This window comes from Alligator mississippiensis, chromosome 4 (assembly GCF_030867095.1).
Source record: "Alligator mississippiensis isolate rAllMis1 chromosome 4, rAllMis1, whole genome shotgun sequence".
Classification (NCBI taxonomy): domain Eukaryota; kingdom Metazoa; phylum Chordata; order Crocodylia; family Alligatoridae; genus Alligator; species Alligator mississippiensis.
The window spans coordinates 53,280,829-53,302,610 of record NC_081827.1 but is presented as its reverse complement, the minus strand read 5'-3'; the positions used below and the strand labels follow the sequence as shown (position 1 = coordinate 53,302,610).

The 21,782-nt window shown below is 42.2% G+C and overlaps 1 protein-coding gene across 1 annotated transcript in view; it reads right to left on the bottom strand.

Annotated features, from left to right (window-relative positions):
- DOCK4 (dedicator of cytokinesis 4) overlaps positions 1-21,782 on the bottom strand; it is a 405,154-nt gene that overhangs the window by 191,646 nt on the left and 191,726 nt on the right. Inside the window, exons 9-10 of the mRNA XM_019492471.2 lie at positions 2,464-2,545; positions 1,826-1,886 (exon numbers count right to left, since the gene is read on the bottom strand). Coding sequence (XP_019348016.1) covers positions 1,826-1,886; positions 2,464-2,545 — 143 coding nt within the window. The remainder of the gene's footprint in view (positions 1-1,825; positions 1,887-2,463; positions 2,546-21,782) is intronic.

Genomic DNA, 21,782 nt, shown 5'->3' with positions numbered 1-21,782 from the left:
AGGAGCCCAACTTTCTGGCTGCATTTGTGGCAAAGAAGCTGGAGGAGCACCTTTGCCTTCACCTCTTTGGCTCAATGGCTGCTAAGCACCTTTATCACGTAGTGTCAATTTCTGAAACAAAAAGCTCCTGTGTGTGTAACTGGTATAGGACAAGGTGTTCCAATAACATTTCCATGCATCAGAGAAGCTAGAAAAGAATCTTTTATTTTCCAACGTGCATTGTACAAATCTTATTTTTATCTCAGACATTCCAGTACCTACCCTTGGTTTCTCATAATCCCATATCAGTGCCATTTGTCATTGCATAAAGATATCAAACCATTTTTGGCTTTGCCATGTCTCTTGTTCCTTCTTCTCCATCTTTTTGGAATAATAATAATAAAAAAGAAACCTTACTGTGTTCCCTATTGATTTTTGAAAAGCCACATTGGCCTTTCATGGGGTCTGACAACATAGCTACAAAAAACATAAAGCCTATTTAAACTCTGCAGAATCAGAAGCTGTAGGTGCTTTCACTTGATGCAACTCAAACAGCAGATGCAGTGACCAGAATATTAAAACTGGCATAAAAACTCATAGATAACACTTCTGGATTCTTGAACTGATCCAAGTGCAAAGACTTGAAGGTTCTTTCTCTGTCCTTAAAAAACTAGAAAAAAAAGAATTATTTCAATATTACCCATCCCCAAAATAGACATAAAGAGCTCCTTTGCAATCTGGATTATCAGATTTTAGAAAATGGGGCCATAAAGAATGGCTCTATTCTTTGACCTTCTTTTAAACGTTTATTCTTGCCAACTCAACTGCTTCATTCCAAAATCATCATATTCATCATTTTCTCTCCACATGTTTCCTGATATATTTCCTAGTCTTTTGCCAATTTAAATAAGAGAGAGAATTTGAAGCCCTGGGGATTTCCTACAACCACACAAAAAGGTAAGGAAGAAGTATACATCAAAAATATGAGTGACTGCTCACTCTGTCTTAAGACTAGTATGTATTTTATTATCTAGGCTCACTGGGCAGCAGATAGTTATTACAACAAAAATAAAGCATTCCTCAGAAATAAAGAAGAAATACAGGTAACATTTACGGCATACACTTTCACTTGTACAGCCATTCTTGACTGACAACACTGCCTATCTACAAGATGACAAAGACCTAGACTAACAGGTGAACGTAGTTTGATTTACCTCAATATATCCCAGACGATAGTTTCTTAAAATTTAGCTTAAATACAGCACACACTCATAACTTCAACCATCCTCAAGCACCATTATCTTTGGAAGAAACCAGATTTCTTTTTACTGTCATAGGTTAAGTTTTTCTTGGAACTTCTTCCATTGACATTTCTTTTTATCTTATACTTAAAAAAGGAGGCTGAATTATTTCACAGAAAGGGTACACATGTTTTATCAAACCTCTTTATACTAAATTAGGCCTGCTAAATTTCTAAACAAATTGTTTTGTTGGGACACGAGTGGATTTTTAAGGTTCCTTTTAAACTCATTCATCATATTTAGACTGTTCACATGCTAAATACCTATGTCTTTTTGATGCTATTAAAAACATGGATGTCAAGGGATTCTAAGTTCAGCTGCTTAGTGTGTTTGAAATATTAATATAAAATTACCATGGGGAACTTCTAGGCGCATATTATTTATCAATTTGCCCCACAAAATGTGAACTTATTCTTTTAACTGTTAACTCAGATGCTCAGCTAATGAATGACAAATCACAAAATAAAACTCCAGCACTTATCTATCTTTTATGTACCACCTGCTGTCTTCCAGAGGTACAGTTTCTGGCAGGGGGTCATACTTACCTATCCGTATAATGTGAACAGTGATATAGATGTCCTTCCTAAGCTCACTGCTACTCAAATCCTGCAAAGAACAATAATCTCATTATTTTTAACACAGGATTAAAGCATGGCATTCAACAGCCCTGGCATATGACCCTCTGTGCCAACGATTGCGGTTGGAGCACATTTTTGAATTGCAGGTTTGTTACATTATAGGAATGAATGACACCTAGGACACTTTACATTTGGGCCCAGGAGAGAGTACTGCCAATCACTGTCTGAAAATACTGTGGTTAGGCTGCACTGCACAGCAACGATGTGCAACTGCATTTTTTTTACTTCTTAAAGCACATGGACTCCTGCTCCCATGCAACACAGGGGTGTGCAAGGGAAGAGGAGCTGGCTGGCTGTGAAGGGAAAGAATGCTGTTTCTGTGCACTGGGAAGCTCTAGAAAGAAGGCAGAATTCCTTCTGTAGCTCCAGAGCTGCACCCTAAAGGCACAACTGAGCCTGCTTTTATGCTTTAAATCCACAACGAGTGTTAAGACAAAAGCAACATAACACACTATTTAGTTACACAATATTAATTTACTCTATCTTCCATTTAAAATATTCAGCATTACTGAAATAAATGAGTACCAAGATCAAGTAGAACTCACCACGAAGAGAGAGCAATGTCTTTCTGGCTTCTCTGGACATTTTGGCAAACCATTCCTATTCAGTCTTAAAAAAAACCTCTCACTGCAAGAAAAACAAATGTGACATGCTAGACAACACTAAGGGAATACAGACCTCATTTGGTTCCTATTTTAAGGTGAAATTTTCTAGCAAGATTAAAGAATGAAACAAAATATTTTTCTTCAAGATCTTGACTATAGTAACAACAAAAAAATTACAGGATATTGATGGTTTGCTAATATATCTACTAACATTATTGAAATTAGAGATGAAATCAAAAGCTTCCTTGGGCTGCATTTTTATAGAACTGTGTTCACTCTGTATTTTTATAAAAGCGAGAAACTATAATATCTACGTACACTGGACATCAAATGAGGAAGCATGTTAGAAACAATTCTAACTATGCAGGTATTGGTCTGAGCACGCAGACTGGAATTATGCCTAACCTATATCCCTCTAACAAATGAATAAAACAGAAAGATGATGCTGAAGCATATTTTCCCCCACTACTTTAATTTCCTTAATTAGAGCCTCTGATCAGGATCGCAGGAGGTCATCTAGTCCAACCCCCTGCTCAAAGCAGGACCATACCCAACAAGATTAATCCAGCCATAGCATTGTCAAGCTGGGCCTTAAAAACCTCCAAGGATGGAGATTTCATTACCTCTCTAGGTAACATGTGTTCCAGTGCTTCACCACCCTCCACATGAGAAAGTTTTTCCTAATATCCAAGCTAAACCTCCCTTGCTGCAACTTGAAATCACTGCTGCTTGTTCCATCATCTGCCACCACTGAGCATTGGCAACGCATAGTGGGTACACACGGGTGGACACACACCCCCTGAGATCAGCCATGTACCCCTTAGAAGCGCTAGTCGCAAAAATGGAAGTGTCACCAGAAGTGCATTTCCAGTTTCGCCGCTGGCTCAGTGACAGGCCGCTGGGGGACTCCCTACCTCCGTTGGTGATCTGGTGCACCCCCAAGACTCAGAAGGCACCAGTCGCCCATGCCACTGAAAATAAATATTGTTGTGGAAACAGGAATAAAGTAAAAATTAAATTTAAGCCTACCTGTTCTAATAGCCAGCTAAAAAGAGGTCTATTTTTAGACCCACAAAACAAAGGGCAGAAGGTATTTGTTGCATCACAAAATATTCCTACAGAACTTTCATAGGACTTGGATCAGATCCTTTGGGGGAACCACATGAATGAATGAAATGGGCAGTTCATGAACATGGAAAGCTTGAGAGCGAGCTTTGGACCAATCAGAATAGCCCAAAGCCTAATCCCGTTTCTGAAGGGTGGGAGCATCAAGGTCACAAATGGCAAGATAGGCAGAAACACCAAATTTAGCCAATGCCCCAGCCTTTTTCTCCCTAGCACCAATTAGCCAAGCAACTTAGTTTGGATTCACAAATATAATCAAAGAATCAGTTTGTATCAGGAGTGCCCAATTTTTCCAGGCTAAGGACTTAAGAACATAAGAACTGCCATTTACTGGGTCAGACCAGCGGCAGAGAGGACATGCTGAAAGGGAGAATTAACAGGGTACGATCAGGGTTTTTGCCACTGTTCCTCTCTCACTTGCAGCCTCCACAATTTAAGGCAGAGGTGGGTAAAGTCTGGCCCATGGGCCAGATTCGGCCCGTGGCAGAGTCCATTTCCCAGCAGCCCCTGCCCATGTCACTCAAGCCAGTTTCCAAGGAGACCCTAGGAGAAGTGGGGCCGTGACAGTGCGGGATCAGGGTTTCCATGGAGACTGGCCCAAGCAGTGCTAGCAGGGCACTTGAGGACCTGCTCCAAGGCAGGGCTTAGGGTTCTGCAGCCATGATAGTGTGAGCCAGGGCAGAGCTGCAATCCGTAGCCTGCAGACGGCAGCCGGAACTGGATCACAGCTCTGCCCCAGCTCCAGCCCTGGAACAGCTCCCCACCCAGCCACATGCCCTACCAGCAATGCTTGGGCTAGTCTCCATGGAAGACCTGTCCCCATGCTGTAATGGCCTCACCTCTCCTGGGGTCTCCATGGAAACCGGCCACAGGGATGTGGATAAGAGCTGCTGGGAAATGGAGTCTGGCCACTGGCTGGAACTGCCATTTTGTCTGCCCCTGATTTAATGTCTAGGAAGTTCTAATTCAGAGACCGTTTCCTTAACTCCCCCTGCTCAATAGCAACTTATGTACTTTTCCTCCAAGAATTTGTCTAATCACTTTTTGAATCTGGCTAAACTGTCAGTTACCATAATATCTGGTGGCAACAAGTTCCACACTTAATTGCATGCTGTGTGGAAAAGAACTTCCTTTTGTTAGTTGTGCTGGCTGCATGCTGGAGGAAGTATGCAGGGTTGCTCTGCGGGCCAGACCTGATGCATAAGATAGGTCCATGAGCCCAATCCAGTGGGGGGTCAACATGTGGGTGCCATCTGGCATGTGGCCAGCTGCACCACAGTGAGCTGAATGACTGATACAGATTTCCAGGCAGCCAGAGGAAAAAAGCTGTAAGCGGCTGGGATAAGTTACAACAGAGAGGGGTAGGCTGCCCATTAGGTAAAAGAAGAAACCCCTGTGCTTGATTAGGGAGTCACCTTACCAAAAGGGGCAGGGCCCCAGGGTATATAAACCCAGCACCTACAGCAATGCAGGCAGTCTGGGATAGTGCATTGCAGGGAACAGAGCTCCTTGGAGAGAGAGGCTGCAGGAGATGCCCTGACAGGCACCAAGCCACCCTGAGAAATGAGATTTCCAAGAGAAGGGGGGGTGGAAAGGTATCTTTTACCCAGCAGGGGAGGTTTTTGTTCAAAAGCTTGTACCTTGTGTTGTGGTTAAGTTTATTACTGAATAACTGGAAGTGGCTATTAAGGGTGGTTGGAGGCCATACAGGGTTGCCAGGGGGCAAGCCAGAGTTGGACCCTGAAAGGGGCAGAGGTGCAAAATAGGGGACAGAGACAAGCGAAAGCAAAAAGTGTGGGTGTGGGGGTGCTAAAACCAGATCCAGAGAGTAGATTCTGGCAGCCTCAGGCTGAAGACTAGGGCCCGAGCACCGAGGCGTCAACAAGGGCCAGGTGGTGGCTGATAAGACTGAGACTGAAGAGTTAGGTCAGTGCAAGTGGGCCCAGGCTCATAAGTCCACAGCTAGAGTAACTGGCGGACAAAGGTCAAGAGGACTGAAGTCTGTACATGCCAGGAAGAGCAAATCTGGGGTGACGTCTACAAGGCACAGGCGTGAATATAGGGACGGATGGATGCCACCAACACAGCTCATAATGTGCCTGGTGTTCTAGGATACCAATAGGGCCAGAAGTGACTGCCCAAGTGGCAAGTTTGCAGCACAATGGATCCACCCCAGGCCACTGGGGCAGCCTCCCAAGACCTAAGAACAACATCAAGGCACGGTAGGGGAAAAAACAGGGAAGGGTACCCCAAGGGGCTGGAGTGAACAGGAGCAGGACCCACTGGATGGGGCCCACCATACCAGCCCTGTGCCTGCTGGATGCACCATCACATTTCCCAACCCATGGGGAGCCCTGTGAGCTAGATGACATGGCTCTGAGGGTCAGATCTGATTGATTTTTGTACTTAAAAACGGATGATTATATCTTTTCTAGGTCCCCTTCCCCCCACCATCTCTACCTATGCCCTCAGCTCCCCAAGTTTTACCAACGTTCCATAACACCCATATCTTTAAAAAAAATTGAAATATCTGTCGAATCATGTTGGATGAGATGCAATAAACTAGTTAACTGCAGCAACACTTTCTACCCACAAAGCCTGGAGACCAAGCATTTACTCAAGATCAGAGTTACTCTTAACTATATGTGGGGAGCTGCTTTGTTTGTCACCCAGTCTGGGCAGTCTGAATCCAAAGGTATCTAGATTTTGTTTTTATTGAAGCTAATAATTGATAACAGCCCGCCCCATTTGTAGCTGTCCAATGTCCTCTTTTGATGCCGGAGCAGGTGGAATCAGAAGCATGAATGAGGCCTACCTACTCTGGGATACTCTACCTAGTTTTGGGCACTCCACTTCAAGAAAGATTGGGACGAATTGCAAAGAGTCCAGAGGAGAGCAGTAAAAATAACTGAGGTCTAGAGAACATGACATTAGGAAAAGGTCAAAGAACTAGAATGACTTAACCTGGGTAATAGAAGACTGGGGGAGTATTTGACAGTTCTAAATGCAAAAAACTGTTGTTAAATAGAAAATGGCAGGAAACTACGTGTGTCCACATAGGACAAGCAGTAAAGGACTTAGATTGCAAAAATAGAGATTTTGGGTGGATAGTAGGAAGAATTTTTTTAAACTCCAGCTTAGACAATCATTTGTCTGGGGTGATTTAAATGGATGATCCTCTCTTGACTAGGGGACTGGACTAAATGACTTGCTAAGATCCCTTCCAAGCCTTTTTCCTATGATCTTATGAGAGAAAATGTTTAAACTCTTACAGGCTTCATATATGGAGTGACTGGAAATGCCATTTTCTCAAAAGCACCTGGCTCTTAGGATACAACCATCTTGTGGAGCTTAAGTCTCCATGGTAACTTTAAAACAAGGATTTAAAAATAAATTCACTTACCATTCTTTACAAAGAAAAACTGTTTTTTGCAGTCCATTGATTTAAGAACGATTCTAAGAATTATTCTACCTTTTAATTACAAATGTAGCTCACTTTTAAGTATTGGCAAAATGTACTATTATCACTCCTGTAGTGTATGTACTGCATTTTCAGGCCTTTAATAAACTTCTAGCAAGAATTAGTTTTCAGATGTATTACCTCTATTGCCACTGTGCTTAGGAGTCCTAACTATAGACAAGGACTCCTGCTCCAGGAACAGCTACAGAACTAGTCTCTGGTCTGAAACTATCAATGAATCTGACCTTCATCAATATAAATTCTGGTAGAGATGACTGACAAAGCCATTATGAATTTCACCGTCTTATCTCCTGTCTGTAGCACAGTCCATCAGTCAAACACATCAATGACACTGGATGCAGCACTGTAAGATTTGTCCTTAAAGCAGGCAACTGGATCCTGATCCCAAAGAACAGCCGCTACTGAGAAACTGCATATGTAGAAAATCAGTTCTGTTTATAAACAGCTTTCTTTAGCTACCATATACTGATAGAATATGTATGGCTAAGAGCTTCTAATAACAGCTGCCCGCACATTTGTGTGTCATTGTATCTTTCAGATGTCCTTCTCACTCAGTACCTGCATTATATATTCTCATTATTTAACTAAACAAATAGTTATTTCTTATGCACACAGTTTAAAAAAAACCCAACATACTGGGCATGTCTACACATTCATTAATGCACCTTAGATGCTGTGCATTTAGTTTAGTACTTCCTTAATAAAGTGCTAACTAAATGTGCAGTCCCTAAAGTTACTGCTCAGTAACACTGGTGCACAGTTATTTCTTGATGCTGATCGTGAATTAGCCTAATAACACTGCGCAGCAGGCTATTAGCACAGTTTTTGCCATGATACGGTACTGCACAGTGTTATTAGGCCAAATGCACAGTAAGCATTTTGTGTAGATGCACCCACAGTATACCTCCCAGATTGAGAAATAAACCAGCAAGATAAAAGCTTGAGGTAACTACACTGCCAGTCTGCTCAGTTCAGAAGACACTGAAGCTCACATTTGGTATGCTGCTTTTACAAACATAACTGCTATAAAAATTATTTTAAAAAAAGTTTAGATTCTGCAAAAATCAAAGTACCGTTCCCTTTGAAAACAGCATACTTGCTACAGATGCAAGGATTTTTTGTTTGTTTGTTTAGGGTTTTTTTGAGGGGTATGGTGTCCTATACACATGCTCTGGGGTGGGGGTAGGGGAGAGTTTTAATTAGAGCAGCTTTTGGGAGCCACTCTAATTAAAACACCTGTGGCTTCTCATATATTCATCCCACGCTTCAGAATGACAAGGAGCAAGCTTTAGTTGTTCACCAAGCTTTAGTTAAAGCGCCTTGCCACCATTCTGAAACGCGGGGACACTGAATACATGTGACGACTAGTTGCTGGAGTATTCTAGTTAGAGTCTACTCCAACACGTTCTAACTGGAACACATCAGAGCAGGCATCCTGCATGTGTACAGGCACCCCTTGTTACTACAAGGTTGTATAAGTATGATTTAGAATACAATTCTTGAAAGCCTGGCCATGCCACACAATAATATATTGATTGTGAATCAGGCCCCTGGCGGACATTGCACTTAAGATGTAATTAACCAGTTAATTACATCTTAAATAGTAACCTGGCCACATGTTCAGGCAATTAATTGTTCAATAAAACAAGAAATAAGCCACAAAATTATTCCACAAAATGAGTGTAATATTTTAAAATTAAACGTGTGACAGGGTAGTTTCCAACTGGCCCTAATGCAGTAACCACAGGCCGACAATCAGCTGGCTCTGGGACCGCACCAAGGCTTCAACTAGTTGGAGCCTTAGTGTGGTCCCAATCCAGCCAACTATCAACTGATTGTCAGCTGGCTCTAGGGCCCACACCAGGGCTCAAACTAGCCCCAGCAGGTCACTGGAGCCAGATAACAAACAGCTGAATGTGAGACACCCGACTTTCAATTCAATTTGCCACTGCAGGGGGAGCTCAGGATCACGATCTTGGGCAAAATTGGGATCTGATCCCCAAACCCAAAATCATGCATCCTGCCATGCCCATATAGCACGGCAGGAGACACGATTATTGGGGTCATCAGATCCCATCACACCTTGAAATGAGCGTCTGTCTATGGCCAGAGTTAAATTCCCCATATCTATTGTAAATTTAGTGCAACTGGATAAAAACTAGATACAAAAAAGAAAAGGAAAACCACAATCTTTGTATAGTGTTTAAACAAAAGTGTAAAAGGCTACAATTCAATTTAAAGCCATAAGAGAATATGCTAGCGGAGAGCAAAATTGATCATTTAAAGATGTTGACAATGAGGTATATTTAAGTAGAGAAGATGTGGGTATTTATAAAACTTCTTATGGACTTTAAAGAAACCTTGGGTGCTTACACACATGCAGCAAGGCTGCTACAATGCACTGTAATTACAGTGCATCAGAGCAGATGCAATTAATCAAATCTGCTGGTGTGTGGTAATTATGGCACTCCAACAGACTCCAGTGTCACGTGTATCAGCATCCCCACACTGAAAAATGGGGTGGGAATGCTTTAACTAAAAATCGTTTGACAAGCTTTAGTAAAGCATCCCCACCACCATTTTTCAGCGGTGGCATGCTAATACATGTGACGGTCTGAGCACTTTAATTAGAGAGGCTCTTGAAGCCATTCTAATTAAAGCACCCCCGACTCCCGAAGCACGTGTATAAATGCCCCTTGTTACAAAATTGTTGAGGATAGCAAATTGCTGTACTTAAAAAAGAAAATACAAAATTCTAGTGACCTGAGAGCTTGGCTTCTGTCACAAAAAAACACTCTAAGGCTAGGGATAGAACTTATGCATAAACTGGTATAAGTGATCGGAAACCAGTTCATAACTGTAACACAACAGCAGTTCAGTGCACATAAACCGCTTTCAGAATGGCTAAAACTAGTTTAAGATATACCTGGATGGATGTATTATCAGACTTAACTGATTTAAGTTAAATCAGTTTATTGAACTTCTGTCCCAGATCCCCTCCATATTCAAGTTAACTCATAGTTCCCCAGCATACCAGGATGCTTTGCATCTCCCCAGCAAACCTTCCCTTACAGGGTGAGTGGGCAAATCTTGGCCCAAGCTGTCTGCTCCAGTCAAGCAGGGAGGCGTACTGTAGCACCCACTGCTTCTGGCCTGGGCCACTGCAGGCATGTGGCTGCATTTTTGGAATCAGAAGTGAATGCCTGTCCACTTGTTTATCTGTTCAATCTATGCAGCTTAGACTACCCTGTGAAGATGGAATCAATTCAGCCTCAGGCTTTTTGACTGTCTGTACTTACACTAGAGGGTTAAATTTGGAACTGGAGTTCTATTTCTCAGCATTCAGTCACCCATACGCATATATATGGCAAATAAGCACAGCAGTAAATCAAAGGAGAAATACCTTTCCTTTGTATTATGAGCATTTGGTTTCAGTGCAGACTTTCAAGCAGTTCTGAAGAGTGCTAAGCTCGCCACTAAAATATGCTGTGCACATTCTATCTCTGCTGACTGCTGACAAGAAACACGGAAATAACTAACACTGACGAGATCAACTTAAGAAGGTCAACAGGGGATTTTTGTGCTGTAACTTCCCTGTAATACTGCAGTAACAATCTGTTTTAAATCTGTAGGTTTATCAATTGCCTGTAAAAGGAACACTTCTATAAACTGTTCTATGTTAATAAATGATCCTTCTTTTACTATAATACTACTTGAATGTTACCAACCTAGACAGATTGCCTATTGCATGGTTTTTAAATATAAATTTTTATAGACATTTTTTCAGAGTATTTTAAGAGCAAATGCAGGCTTTAAGCACAAGGTGAGTATTATGCTATTACATTAGTAGTGCACATACTCTAAGGAACCCCAAGCAAGATCAGATTTAAAATACTGCCATTAAATTTAATGCTGCAAGGCACATAAAATCTCCTACAGAATATCACAGGTAACTGGTACAATAAGAAGTAAAACCTCTAAAATATGTTCCTTGTCACACAAATCAAATCGATGGATAATATGTGAAATTTTCAAACATGCCCAAGTGATTTAGGAGCAGGAATTCATTTGACTTTTGATGAGACTTGTACTTTTAAGTCAATTAAGCACTTGTCAAAAGTGCCCAGTATCTAACTTGCCTCACCATTTGGAAGAAAAATGAAGAAGCTACTTATGAGTATTTTGAATTAAGGTTATTCACCAATTTCTGGCATAAAAGTAAAGTACTGATACTAATACAAAGAAGGAATATAAAACAATATAGTGAGGTCATGCTCAAACATACTTACATTGCTCTTTGATACTTAGTCATGGAAACTGCATAGAAATAGATGCTGGACTTTTATCAGATGTATTTTAATGGAAGTTTGAGATTAAGATTTCTTGAAATACATTTTAGAGCACCTATTAAACTTATTTTAATGTAAATCATTTGTGATAATTATTTTCACTAATATTTCCAATAGAACTGTGGGGGTCAGAGAAATAGCTTCAAAGATAAAGTATGTTTGAGCAGATCAACAGGGAATTTGTGATGAAAGAGATAACATTCAATAGAGGCTGGAGGCCTGAATGAATAGTAAGCTTTTATTTAAAGCTTAGCTTTCCACCAGGGGTGAAAGATATTTTGGTATGCAGTGTCATCAATACACAGTTTCACGGCTCTTTTAAAGTGAACCTATACTCAATTACACTTCCTGACCAAGATAAGAGCCTGGATGGAAGCAAACTTGATGCGACACAACCCAAATAAGATGGAAGCAAAATTTGAAGACAGCAGGAATTTAGAAAAATGGCTGGAAGCTCAATCTGTGCCACCATCCAAGAGCATATATGCTTGCCTTTCACCAATATGTAGAATGCAATGGATGCATCACTGCTCCTGGATTTACAGGCAATAGTGGTAGTCTGACTGTAGGCTTTGCTGGTCATCCACCCATTGTGTAAAGCAATGACATTCAACCCAATTAGGATGATCTTAAAACCTAACTATACGTTCCAGCTAGTGCAGAATGCAGCTCATCATCACCTGAGGGCAGCATGGTGCGAGAGAGGACATGATGCCTTTTTTGCATTTCTTTCTCTGTTGACTTCCTGTTCTCTTCTTGCTGTAATTGAAAATGTTTTAATCTTTCGATCCTGGAATAATTAAGTACACTACACTCTGTTTCCCAATGGTTACTGCTTCTTCTGGTCTAATATACTGTCCTTCTCAACAGACCCAAGTACTGGGGATCCAGGTTTTCCATTTCTCACAGGAAAAACAGAGAAAAACATGGATTTTCCCTGCTCACCAGAGGAAAATGCAGCTTTCTCATTTTAGAGGGGAAACCCAGGGATTTTGCAGTTTTGCAAAGAGCTCTCTGCAGGCTGGCTGAGTTCCAGCATGCAAGGGGCTGGGAGGAAATGGAAGGAGGGCAGTCAGGCAGAGGAAAGCAGCTCCCACAGGTAAGTGGGAGCAAGGGCCCCCCACAGGGAGCAAGAAGAGTTGGGGAGGGTTTCTCCATTACTGTGCACAGTTCCAGGGGCAGGGGGGACCCATGCCCCCCAGATCTGTGTACAGGGTGGGGGTGGGGGCGTGGGCAGGCTCCCCACTATGGGCTCGGGCTCCCTCCCTGCTGCTCTCCCCGGGCCCTCCACAGCCCAGCGAGTGTGACCCGGCACTGCAAAGCACAGCGGACCAAACAGGAAAGCTGCTTGCCGCTGCGAGCTCTGCGCTGCCCTGGCAACACATCCCCTGCACATGTGGCAACAACAGGGGCTGCAGCACAGGGTCATGCCCCTCGCTGCTGCCTCACATGCAGAGGATGCATCGCCAGGGCAGCGCAGAAGTCACAAAGGCAAGCAGCTTTCATGTATGGCCCCACTGTGCCCTGCAGATCTGGGTCGCACCCAGCGGGCTGCAAAGGCCTCGGGGGAGGGCAGCAGGGCAGGAGCCTGAGCCTGGAGTATGCAGCCTGCCCCCACCCCTGCCCCAAACACAGTTTTGGGGGGCACGGGCCCCCCTGCCCCCAGGAGTGTGCATAGCAGTGGGGAAGCTTCCCCTCCACAACCCGGGCCCACAGGAAGCAGGCGGGGTGGGGAGGGAGGGGAGTGGCATGAGCAGGGCTAGGTGACAAAGGGCTGTGGGAGTGAGGGGCACCAGCAAGGGCCGGGGGGGGGGGGGAGTGAGGGGCACCAGCAGGGCCTGGGGCCTGTGTGGGGGAATGAGGAGTACCAGAAGGGCCGAGGGAGTGAATGGCCCTTCATTTTAACCATGGATTTTTGTTTTTTTATTAGAGAATTTGCAATTTTTTATCAGGGAAAAATCAGGATCCCTGCTCATTACCTAGATTCAACACCGTCGATTCAACAATGCGACTGTACTGTTTATGGTACCCAAGACAGCATAGGCATCTCTGCACCCCATTGCATTGTGCCATGTATCTGCAACTCCTGCCTCTGGTATTTATTCTCCTGTAATGTTCACTACAGTCCAAATCTAGCTTCAGAGTGCAGTAAAGACATAAGACCAGGTTCAAACTGTCTCAGCGTGTGCCTGTATTTAAACAAAGCAATGCTTAGCTTTTGATCACCTGCTCCATGAGGGAGATCAAAACAACCCATAAGGTACCATCGTAGAGTTTGTGGAGAGGCTTTGGCGATGCCCAAAGATAACTGACGTGCATGTGTCTAGGTACGCTGTACTTGGAATGGGGAGTATTTTTCATATGCAGAGAAGGTCTGGAGGAGCTTACTGGTATCCAATAGAATCTGTGAGAGCACAGGGTGCATCTGAATCCCATCCTCTTCAAGCTATTCATTCACTTGCAATACCCAAAACATGGTCATACTTCTGAGATTGTGGTACAGAGTTTCTGAAGAAATGCAATTCTCAGTGACGGTGGTGGTGACAACAATGGCTTTTCCAACTTTCACTACTATCTTTGTAGTTAGAGGACAAGAACCTTCCCTTGATTAGTGATTACCCTAGCCACTAGACCAGGGATGCTGAATATCTGGCCTGAGAAGCCTTTTCCTCCATGGGGCCCCTGGTGAGCCAAGGAATTCAGGAGCAGGATCTACCACAGAATTTGGGGTTACAGAGCCTTGTTGCACATGGCTGCCAGCAGCAGGGGGGTAAGCAAGGGATGATAACATAATACCCCTCAACTGTTCGGCCTGCTGCTACCATAAGGTCCAGATCAGGAATCTAAGACTCCTCTTCCCAAAGGAGTGCCCTAACTTCTGAGCTACAAAGTCATTTTTTCTTTTCCTCGCTCTCCTTCTGGCTCTGTGATACTTGAGGTTTTGTCTGCCCCCTTGCAGTTTCTGGGGCTGCCCCAGGAATGATGTAGAGTGCCTATGCTACAACTTGGCAGCAAGGGTATTCCTCTGGGAGAAGTGAGAGATCTGTATTCCAATACCATCAGGGTGAAGGAGACCTAGAAGCGAAGTCTCACATGTCCTGGGCATTGACTCTAAGCACGCGGCTATTGGGCAAAAGGTAGTCATCACCACTACCACCTTTAAGCTGAATTCAGTGTTTAGATGTCAGGTACTTGGGTATTGTCTGCTTGATAACAAACCCCTTCTCCAGGGGACTTGAGCAGATGTTGGCCATCTGCCAAAGCTGGTTAAATGGCCTCAGAAATTAGATGCAAGTTGGATGAGATGCTAAAGTATATACTCTGGATTGCACAGGTGTGTGCCTAAACCTGGCTGCCATGGGACCCTGCCAGTGACAAGTGGAGGCATGTACTAGATTAAGATGGATAATGAGTTTAAGAGTGCTGGTGCCAGGCAATTCAAGTTGTTCCTGAGAGAAGGTAAGACAAGTCATGGACTACCGTGCTTTCTACTCTCCCTGAAATGCCCACTATTCTGAGATCACAAGCTCCCTTTCTGCTTTCTGACAGTTCTGTATCACAAAGGGGATAGAGGCAAAGCTAGGATCTGGCCCACTGTTTAATGTGACTTGTTGTGAAGAAGTTTATCTAATTTATTTTTTTTAGATTTGTAATTAAGCACCTTCAGTATCTTCTACAACTAAATAATGAAGTTTCTGTCAATCAGCCATCTGAAATGAACAAATCCATTACCATTCTATTATCTGTGTGCTACCAGAACAAATCCATTCTGAGTGTACAAATCTAAGCAGCAGATAGGTTTCTGTTTTCTGAATTACTGGTACCAACAGTAATCTTCTTCCTAATCAAAATTGGCAAGATGTCCTGATCTTTATCTCATCTATGGAATAAAATGATCATCCGGGTGGGGGGGGGGCTGTCCTTACATCTGTAACAAATATGACGGAGACAACCCCCACATCTCCTGCCACCCAAAAAAAGTAATTTATCTTTGCTTTCAGGGGCATCTAACTACAATCTACCCTGACACTTTGTCTCAGTTCAAGAGTCACAGGCCCAGCAGAGCAAGCAAAAGGGAGAATGACTATTTAGCCCACAGGTGGGAAAAGTATGGCCCGCGGGCTGGATTCAGCCTGCCAAGGGATTTGACTGAGCCTGCAGCAGGTTCCTCGGCCCCACGCAGCCCAGGCATGCGGGGGACAGTAAAGGCTATGGCATGTGCAGCTAGTCCCACTGCCCCCAGGTGCACACTGGGGCTGGAGCGCCACAGTAGCCAGACTCCATTTCCGGTCAGCTCTGGTGGCTCCTTTCAGCTGCCACTGCTAGCATCACCACTGCCACCAGACCGGACCCTGATGCCCAGCCACCCCAGCCCATCCACCCTGCAACCCTGCCAGGGACACTGGATGGAGGGAGCAGGTAGGGTCTTCATGAAGATCAGCTGGGACACTTGTGGGCAGGGCACACTTGGCCAGGCAGATGGGGTGGGGCTGTGGGTGGGTGGCCATCAGCATCCAGAAGTGGGACAGGAGGCCAGGATCATGGGACACTGACCGCATGGGGCCATATGGGGAGTGGATCGTGGTTCTCCCTCAGGCCCCACCCACTTGTTGTCACTACCCCACTATAATGGCTCCACATCCCATACACCCAGCTGAGCATACCCTGCCTATGGGGGTCCTGGCCACTCTCCATGGAGACCCTGCCTGCCTGCTCCATTCAGTGCCCCGGACCATTTAGGGAGTTTTGGTGAGCTGTTGCAGAGGAGTGCAGGTGGGGAGGGGGTTGCTGAGTGGCCCAGCAGGGCAGGGGGAGGGGTGAGGAGAAGGTGCTGACCTGGCCTGCAACAGCTCACCAAACCACCCTAAGTCGCTCTCCAGCCCAAATTCTTGCCTATCCTGATGTAGCCTATGAGTTAGGGTATTGTCCTTGGTAAGGGGAGTCCCAGAATATGGCTTCTATTGCAAGGATTATTTGGGGCATGTGCTGTTTTGTTTTTTCACTAATCATCTACCACCTTAAAACAATTCAAGAAGGGAATACAGTCCACAAACCAATATAATCAAAAGAAATGGACCGTTATCCTGCAAACTTGTTCCCAAATTATTACCCAGAATATTGTACATAAAATATAATTTTGGTTTCAGAATAGCTTTTTGGTTTCACCTACTTCTGTAGCTTACTGTCCCATTGAACCTATTGTCTGAACATCACAATATACTTCTGAGCAACTAATCATGCTATAAATTAGCAGGGGCTAACCTCTGACAGGTGTGCCACAAATAAATCCTGTGCCCCCCTCAAATGGCACTCCCAATTCCCCTCCCCTGGCCAATCTGCTGCTCTGCTTTCTGCTCCCTGCCCATTCTGTTACTGTGTTGCCTGCCCTCTTCCCAATTTGCCATGTGCCACACACACAGGCTGCCCATGGCAGTCATGCTGCAGGTTAGCTACCCCTGCTATAAAGGATAACAAGTATGCAACTCCTCTCTTTTATCCCCCTTTTGAAAATATTCAGTTCACTGTTTACATCATTATATTGGTGGCAATCAATAGGTTATTGTCTATTTTAATTTTGTTACCTCTCTTTAAAAAATATGAATAATTGTATTCACCAACACTTAGAAAAGAACGTGACAGTAATGGTGAAATCTGATTTAGATTCAGATGTCTACATGTGGACATATAAAGCTCTTCATTTTTAGAAAGGATTCTCTAACATGATAACTTTTTAATGTAGAAGGAAACATATTTAGAAATAATTTTATGTATAAAAGGATCTGGATTCAATGCATGTCCTGTGATAGGAAAATAATTTTGAAATGTTTGACATTTTAATAACTATGACCATATAAAAATCGATTGATGGTAAAATACTAGACTTTTCTAATATAAGTTTAAGTCTATATTGCCCTCCAAGATGTTATGAAGACTAACTCTCTAATGAGTTCTTCAGATATTTTACCAGAAGTCAATTTTTGCTGACAGCCAAGGGTCTGAATCTGTTACTGTTATTCATTATGATTAATCCCCAACTCCAAGACAAGGTGCATTTCAATCACTTTGGCTTGCTGCATAGCATGATACTAAACACACATGCCAGGATATTGCATATCTAACAACATTTAAGATTATCAGCACTCATTAAAGTGTGATCATTAACATTTCTTGAAGGGAATGCATTATAGTCCAAACTCCTTGTTGCCTTAGCAGGTGACATACAAATGAAAACCCTGAACTAAATTCTGACAAGGCTAGCACTTTTTATTGAAGCATATTTTACGTATTTTGTATTTTCTCTATAAATCATACTTGGTATATGAACAAGTACTTTTAAGTTTCTTCTATATTTTCAAAATATTTTAATTTTCAACAGTCTTGCGGGGCTTGTTTTCCTGAGTTAAGAACAAACATACTCTATAGCTGGAGTAACCTGCCTCAAAGGAGCAGTGTCTACTAACCCTGTGAACTTGACCTAGCTAGTAAACTTTTAAGTAGAGGGTAGATACTTCTATTTAACTGATTAGAGCATTACTGAATGTGATCAGGGCTAGATGATAAGACATGGCCTAGTTCTAACACCCTAAGCCTAGAAATAATTACATGTAATTTCACTCTTCAGTGCAAATTAAAGCATACCATTAAAACATAATTAGAATCACATCTCTGTACAATACGCAGAACTATTTTGGAAGATCTTTCAATCACATCTTCTGGATTAGCAAACATTCTTGTTTTTCATTAATAAATACATTCCATGAACTCATTAATATCCATTTTCAATCTCCTTTGCCATCTTTGCCTGGCATTAAATGTTGCCAGGCTGTATCAGTTGATGAGAGCTACAAACTTTGCTCTATATTAATACTGGTAAAACTATTTAGATTGTGCAGAGAAAACAACTGTTTACTGAATTCTTGCACAAAAGTATAAATTCAGTCACAGAAATAACACCTGATTTGAAGTCTAACAGAACAGGAATTTCAAGATGTGTACAAGGAGTTGACAACATATTACGCCAAAAGGAAAACTATCTAAATGGTGTCGATCTGAGGCATGAGGAGTATTCTCTGGCAGTATCTGGTTGCTGTTGCTTTTGATATGCAGACTGCTGGAGTGTGTATGTCCTGGAAGGCCCATGCTAGCAAGTCATCTTCCAGATCCCAAAGGCAATCAGAAAACACAACTTGGATATGTGTTCATTGGCGAAAGCTCAGAAAGGTTTACTGTCATTGGAGTTGGTCTGATTAACAGTCCGTCCAACTTGGTGAAGCTTGTCCTTGACCAGGAGAGACACCATATATTATATTCACGCTCCCCTAGGTCTCTACAAGGGACAGGTCTCCCAACACCTTCATTTATAGTTGCATATCTCCCATCTCATGCTTACTCTTATCTCTCTGTTGAGATATTCATCTTTATTTTTTGTTTGCCAAGTTCACGCACGTGCACTCTCATTAGTAAGTTCTAACTTATCCATGTGTAGCTGCTGTTTTTGTACTCCTTTCAATGTCATTTTACTCGCTAGTAGCATTTTTATTTAATTTTTCTTTCTTACTGGGTCATCTAGTGGTCAGGAAGCTCCTTTCTCCCACACTGCTTTTTGGCACCATATATTACTATAGGTTAGCATAACTATATCCTAGTATAACCAGAATTCCTGCAGATGGAAAGTGCTACAGGTAGAGTTCCTCAAAGACTGGTTTTGCAATTGATTTTATTTGATATTTTCACAATAATATAGACACAAAAAGCAGGTGTGTGTGCCATTAAAATCTGGAGATAAAAGTTGGTAGACACTGTCAACAGGAAGGAGGATCAGAACACTGAAGAGCAAGAATAAATCATTTGACTACCCTAAAGCCTGGAGTAACAAAAATGGGATACGGTTTAATAGTATGAAGTGCAAGGCCATGCACAACCAGACTAGTAACAGGAATTCTGTATAAGCCAGAAATTCACCAGCTAAGCACAAATGAGAACAAAAAAGAGCTGGGTGTATTAATCAAACAAACAGAGAAGAAACTATAAGCCACCAACATGACCAGACAAATGCAACGCTAGGACAAATCAAGAGAAGTATTTTCAGCAGATACAGGAAAGAATTAATGCCACTATACAAAGTACTATAAGATTTCCTCTAAAATACTGCATACTATTCTGGTAATGTTTGAGGAAGACTAATTCAGAAATGTTTAGTTAGGGGCTGGACATGCAAACAATTTACCATATGGTAAAAGGGATATGACTTTACTACATATCAGCCTCTCTGAAGCAATTGCCCAAGTTTATATTCTTACCCCACAGTATTTTATTCTTTTATTACCATCCTTCCCCAGAGTGGCATACAATAAGAGAAACAGAATATTTATAAAACAGGATAACAGCAAAAAAACTTAAATGAGTAAGTGGAAACTAACCTTCAGCAACTCATTGTTCTTCCACTGAGGGTTAAGTCACTACAATTTAGGTTCTGGGTAAGAGGAGCATGCATACAGGCAATTGATGTGGAATAGCTGATACACAACAGCTTTGCCTCATTAAACCCATGATAAATTGTTCACATGTCTATATCCTAGGATAATCAAAAATGGCAAACCAAATGATGAAAATGCTGCTTTTGTTTAGCCAAAGACTGAGAGTATATATGATTGCCCTCTTTAAACACATGAAATGCAAAAATACTAGGAGACAGAAGGGTGTTTTTAAATTAAAAGACAATGCTGTTGCAAGAACATGTGGGCATAAGCTGGTCATGAATAAAGATACAGTCCTGAAATGTGTAAATGCCTTACATCCAAGAAAGAAGTAATAACCAGAAACAAGCTTTCAATAGTAGTGGCGCAAATATCCTAACTGGTTTCAAGATAGTTTTTTTAAGTTTAGGAAAAGGATTAAATAATGCAATTGTCTGAGAGAGAAGGTGTGTAAACTCAGTAACCCTGACAGATCCTCTAGTCCTATTTGCTAAGAATGCTATAAGAAAAATTCTTTGAGATGTTATGAAATGCAATAAGAATCCTTTCCCAGGAAGTTTCAAATCACAGTTAAAATATTGAACCATATCATTTTAAAATAGCAGCAGGCTATAGTTCATGTGAATGAGGATGCTCTTTAATCCTTAAAACACATGCAAAATATTTTTCACATTTAGTATGCAATGGTTGCTATAGTTATTTTATTGTCAATACTATATACCAGCTTTGGTATCATTACTAGAGAACATGCAATAGGCAAGAAAGCGGAAACGGAGTACCAAAAAGGCAGAAAATATTTGAGACACTAAAAACTGGCTTCCTGATACCTCAATATGGGTTAGTATTTAAAGACAATTTCTTAGAAACACTTCACCATGCCACAGACAGTTACACAATATTGTAGATAAAATCAGACCAAATGAGCGTTTTACAAAAATGTGCTGCCAGAATGTTTTGAGAGCCAAGATTCCTTTGCTCAAGTAGCAATAACTGGTGATTCAAATCTGTAGCACACACATTTACTACAGAGAGTAGCTCACTGTCTATAGATTTTGAAGGAAGCAGCTGTGCCAAACATTCCTTTCACATATGTATGCCTGGTCTTTTGTGCCATATAAATCATTTCTGCGTATACCATAGCTGCTGTCAAGAACAAGACTGAGCTGCCAAAAATAACCTACCTGGAACTGGGAAAAGAATGTACTGTTTTTATTAGGGATATACTTTTGTGTGGTCATACACGTGTATATGCAATGCTCTCATAATAAATATCACTAATGTAACATTGTCATTTGGTTTGAAAGAACCACTGACATCAAAGTTATAAGGACCAGGTGCCCAGACAGTTGCCACGCACATGGGCTGCAGCCACTTCCAGTTGACACTGTACCACTAGCACAATTGTGTGCCAGCAGGAACCATTTTATTCCACCTGCCTCTACCAAGTTGGCACACAGGATGGATCCTTGGTTGTCCCCACCCTAGTTAAGCCACTAACTGACATTATATCAATTTACTGTATATGGAAATAGTTAGAAAACAATTAAAAGCAACTTACAGATGGAGAAAATTCCTAGATCAACTAATAATTTGTGTTCATCTTCAGAAAGAGAAAAGGAACCTTATCAAATTAAAAACTCACCAAAATCAAATGACTATATGTAAAATTTGACTCAATATTACCCAAAGTGCTTAAAATGGAAAGAAATGGGGCAATATCTGGTGCAGAAGGAATCTCTACTTGAACACTAATCCCCAACAGTATTTTCCCCAGAAGCCATACTCCACAAGCAGCATAATGGAAGGAGTGTTTAGGGGGCATAGAAG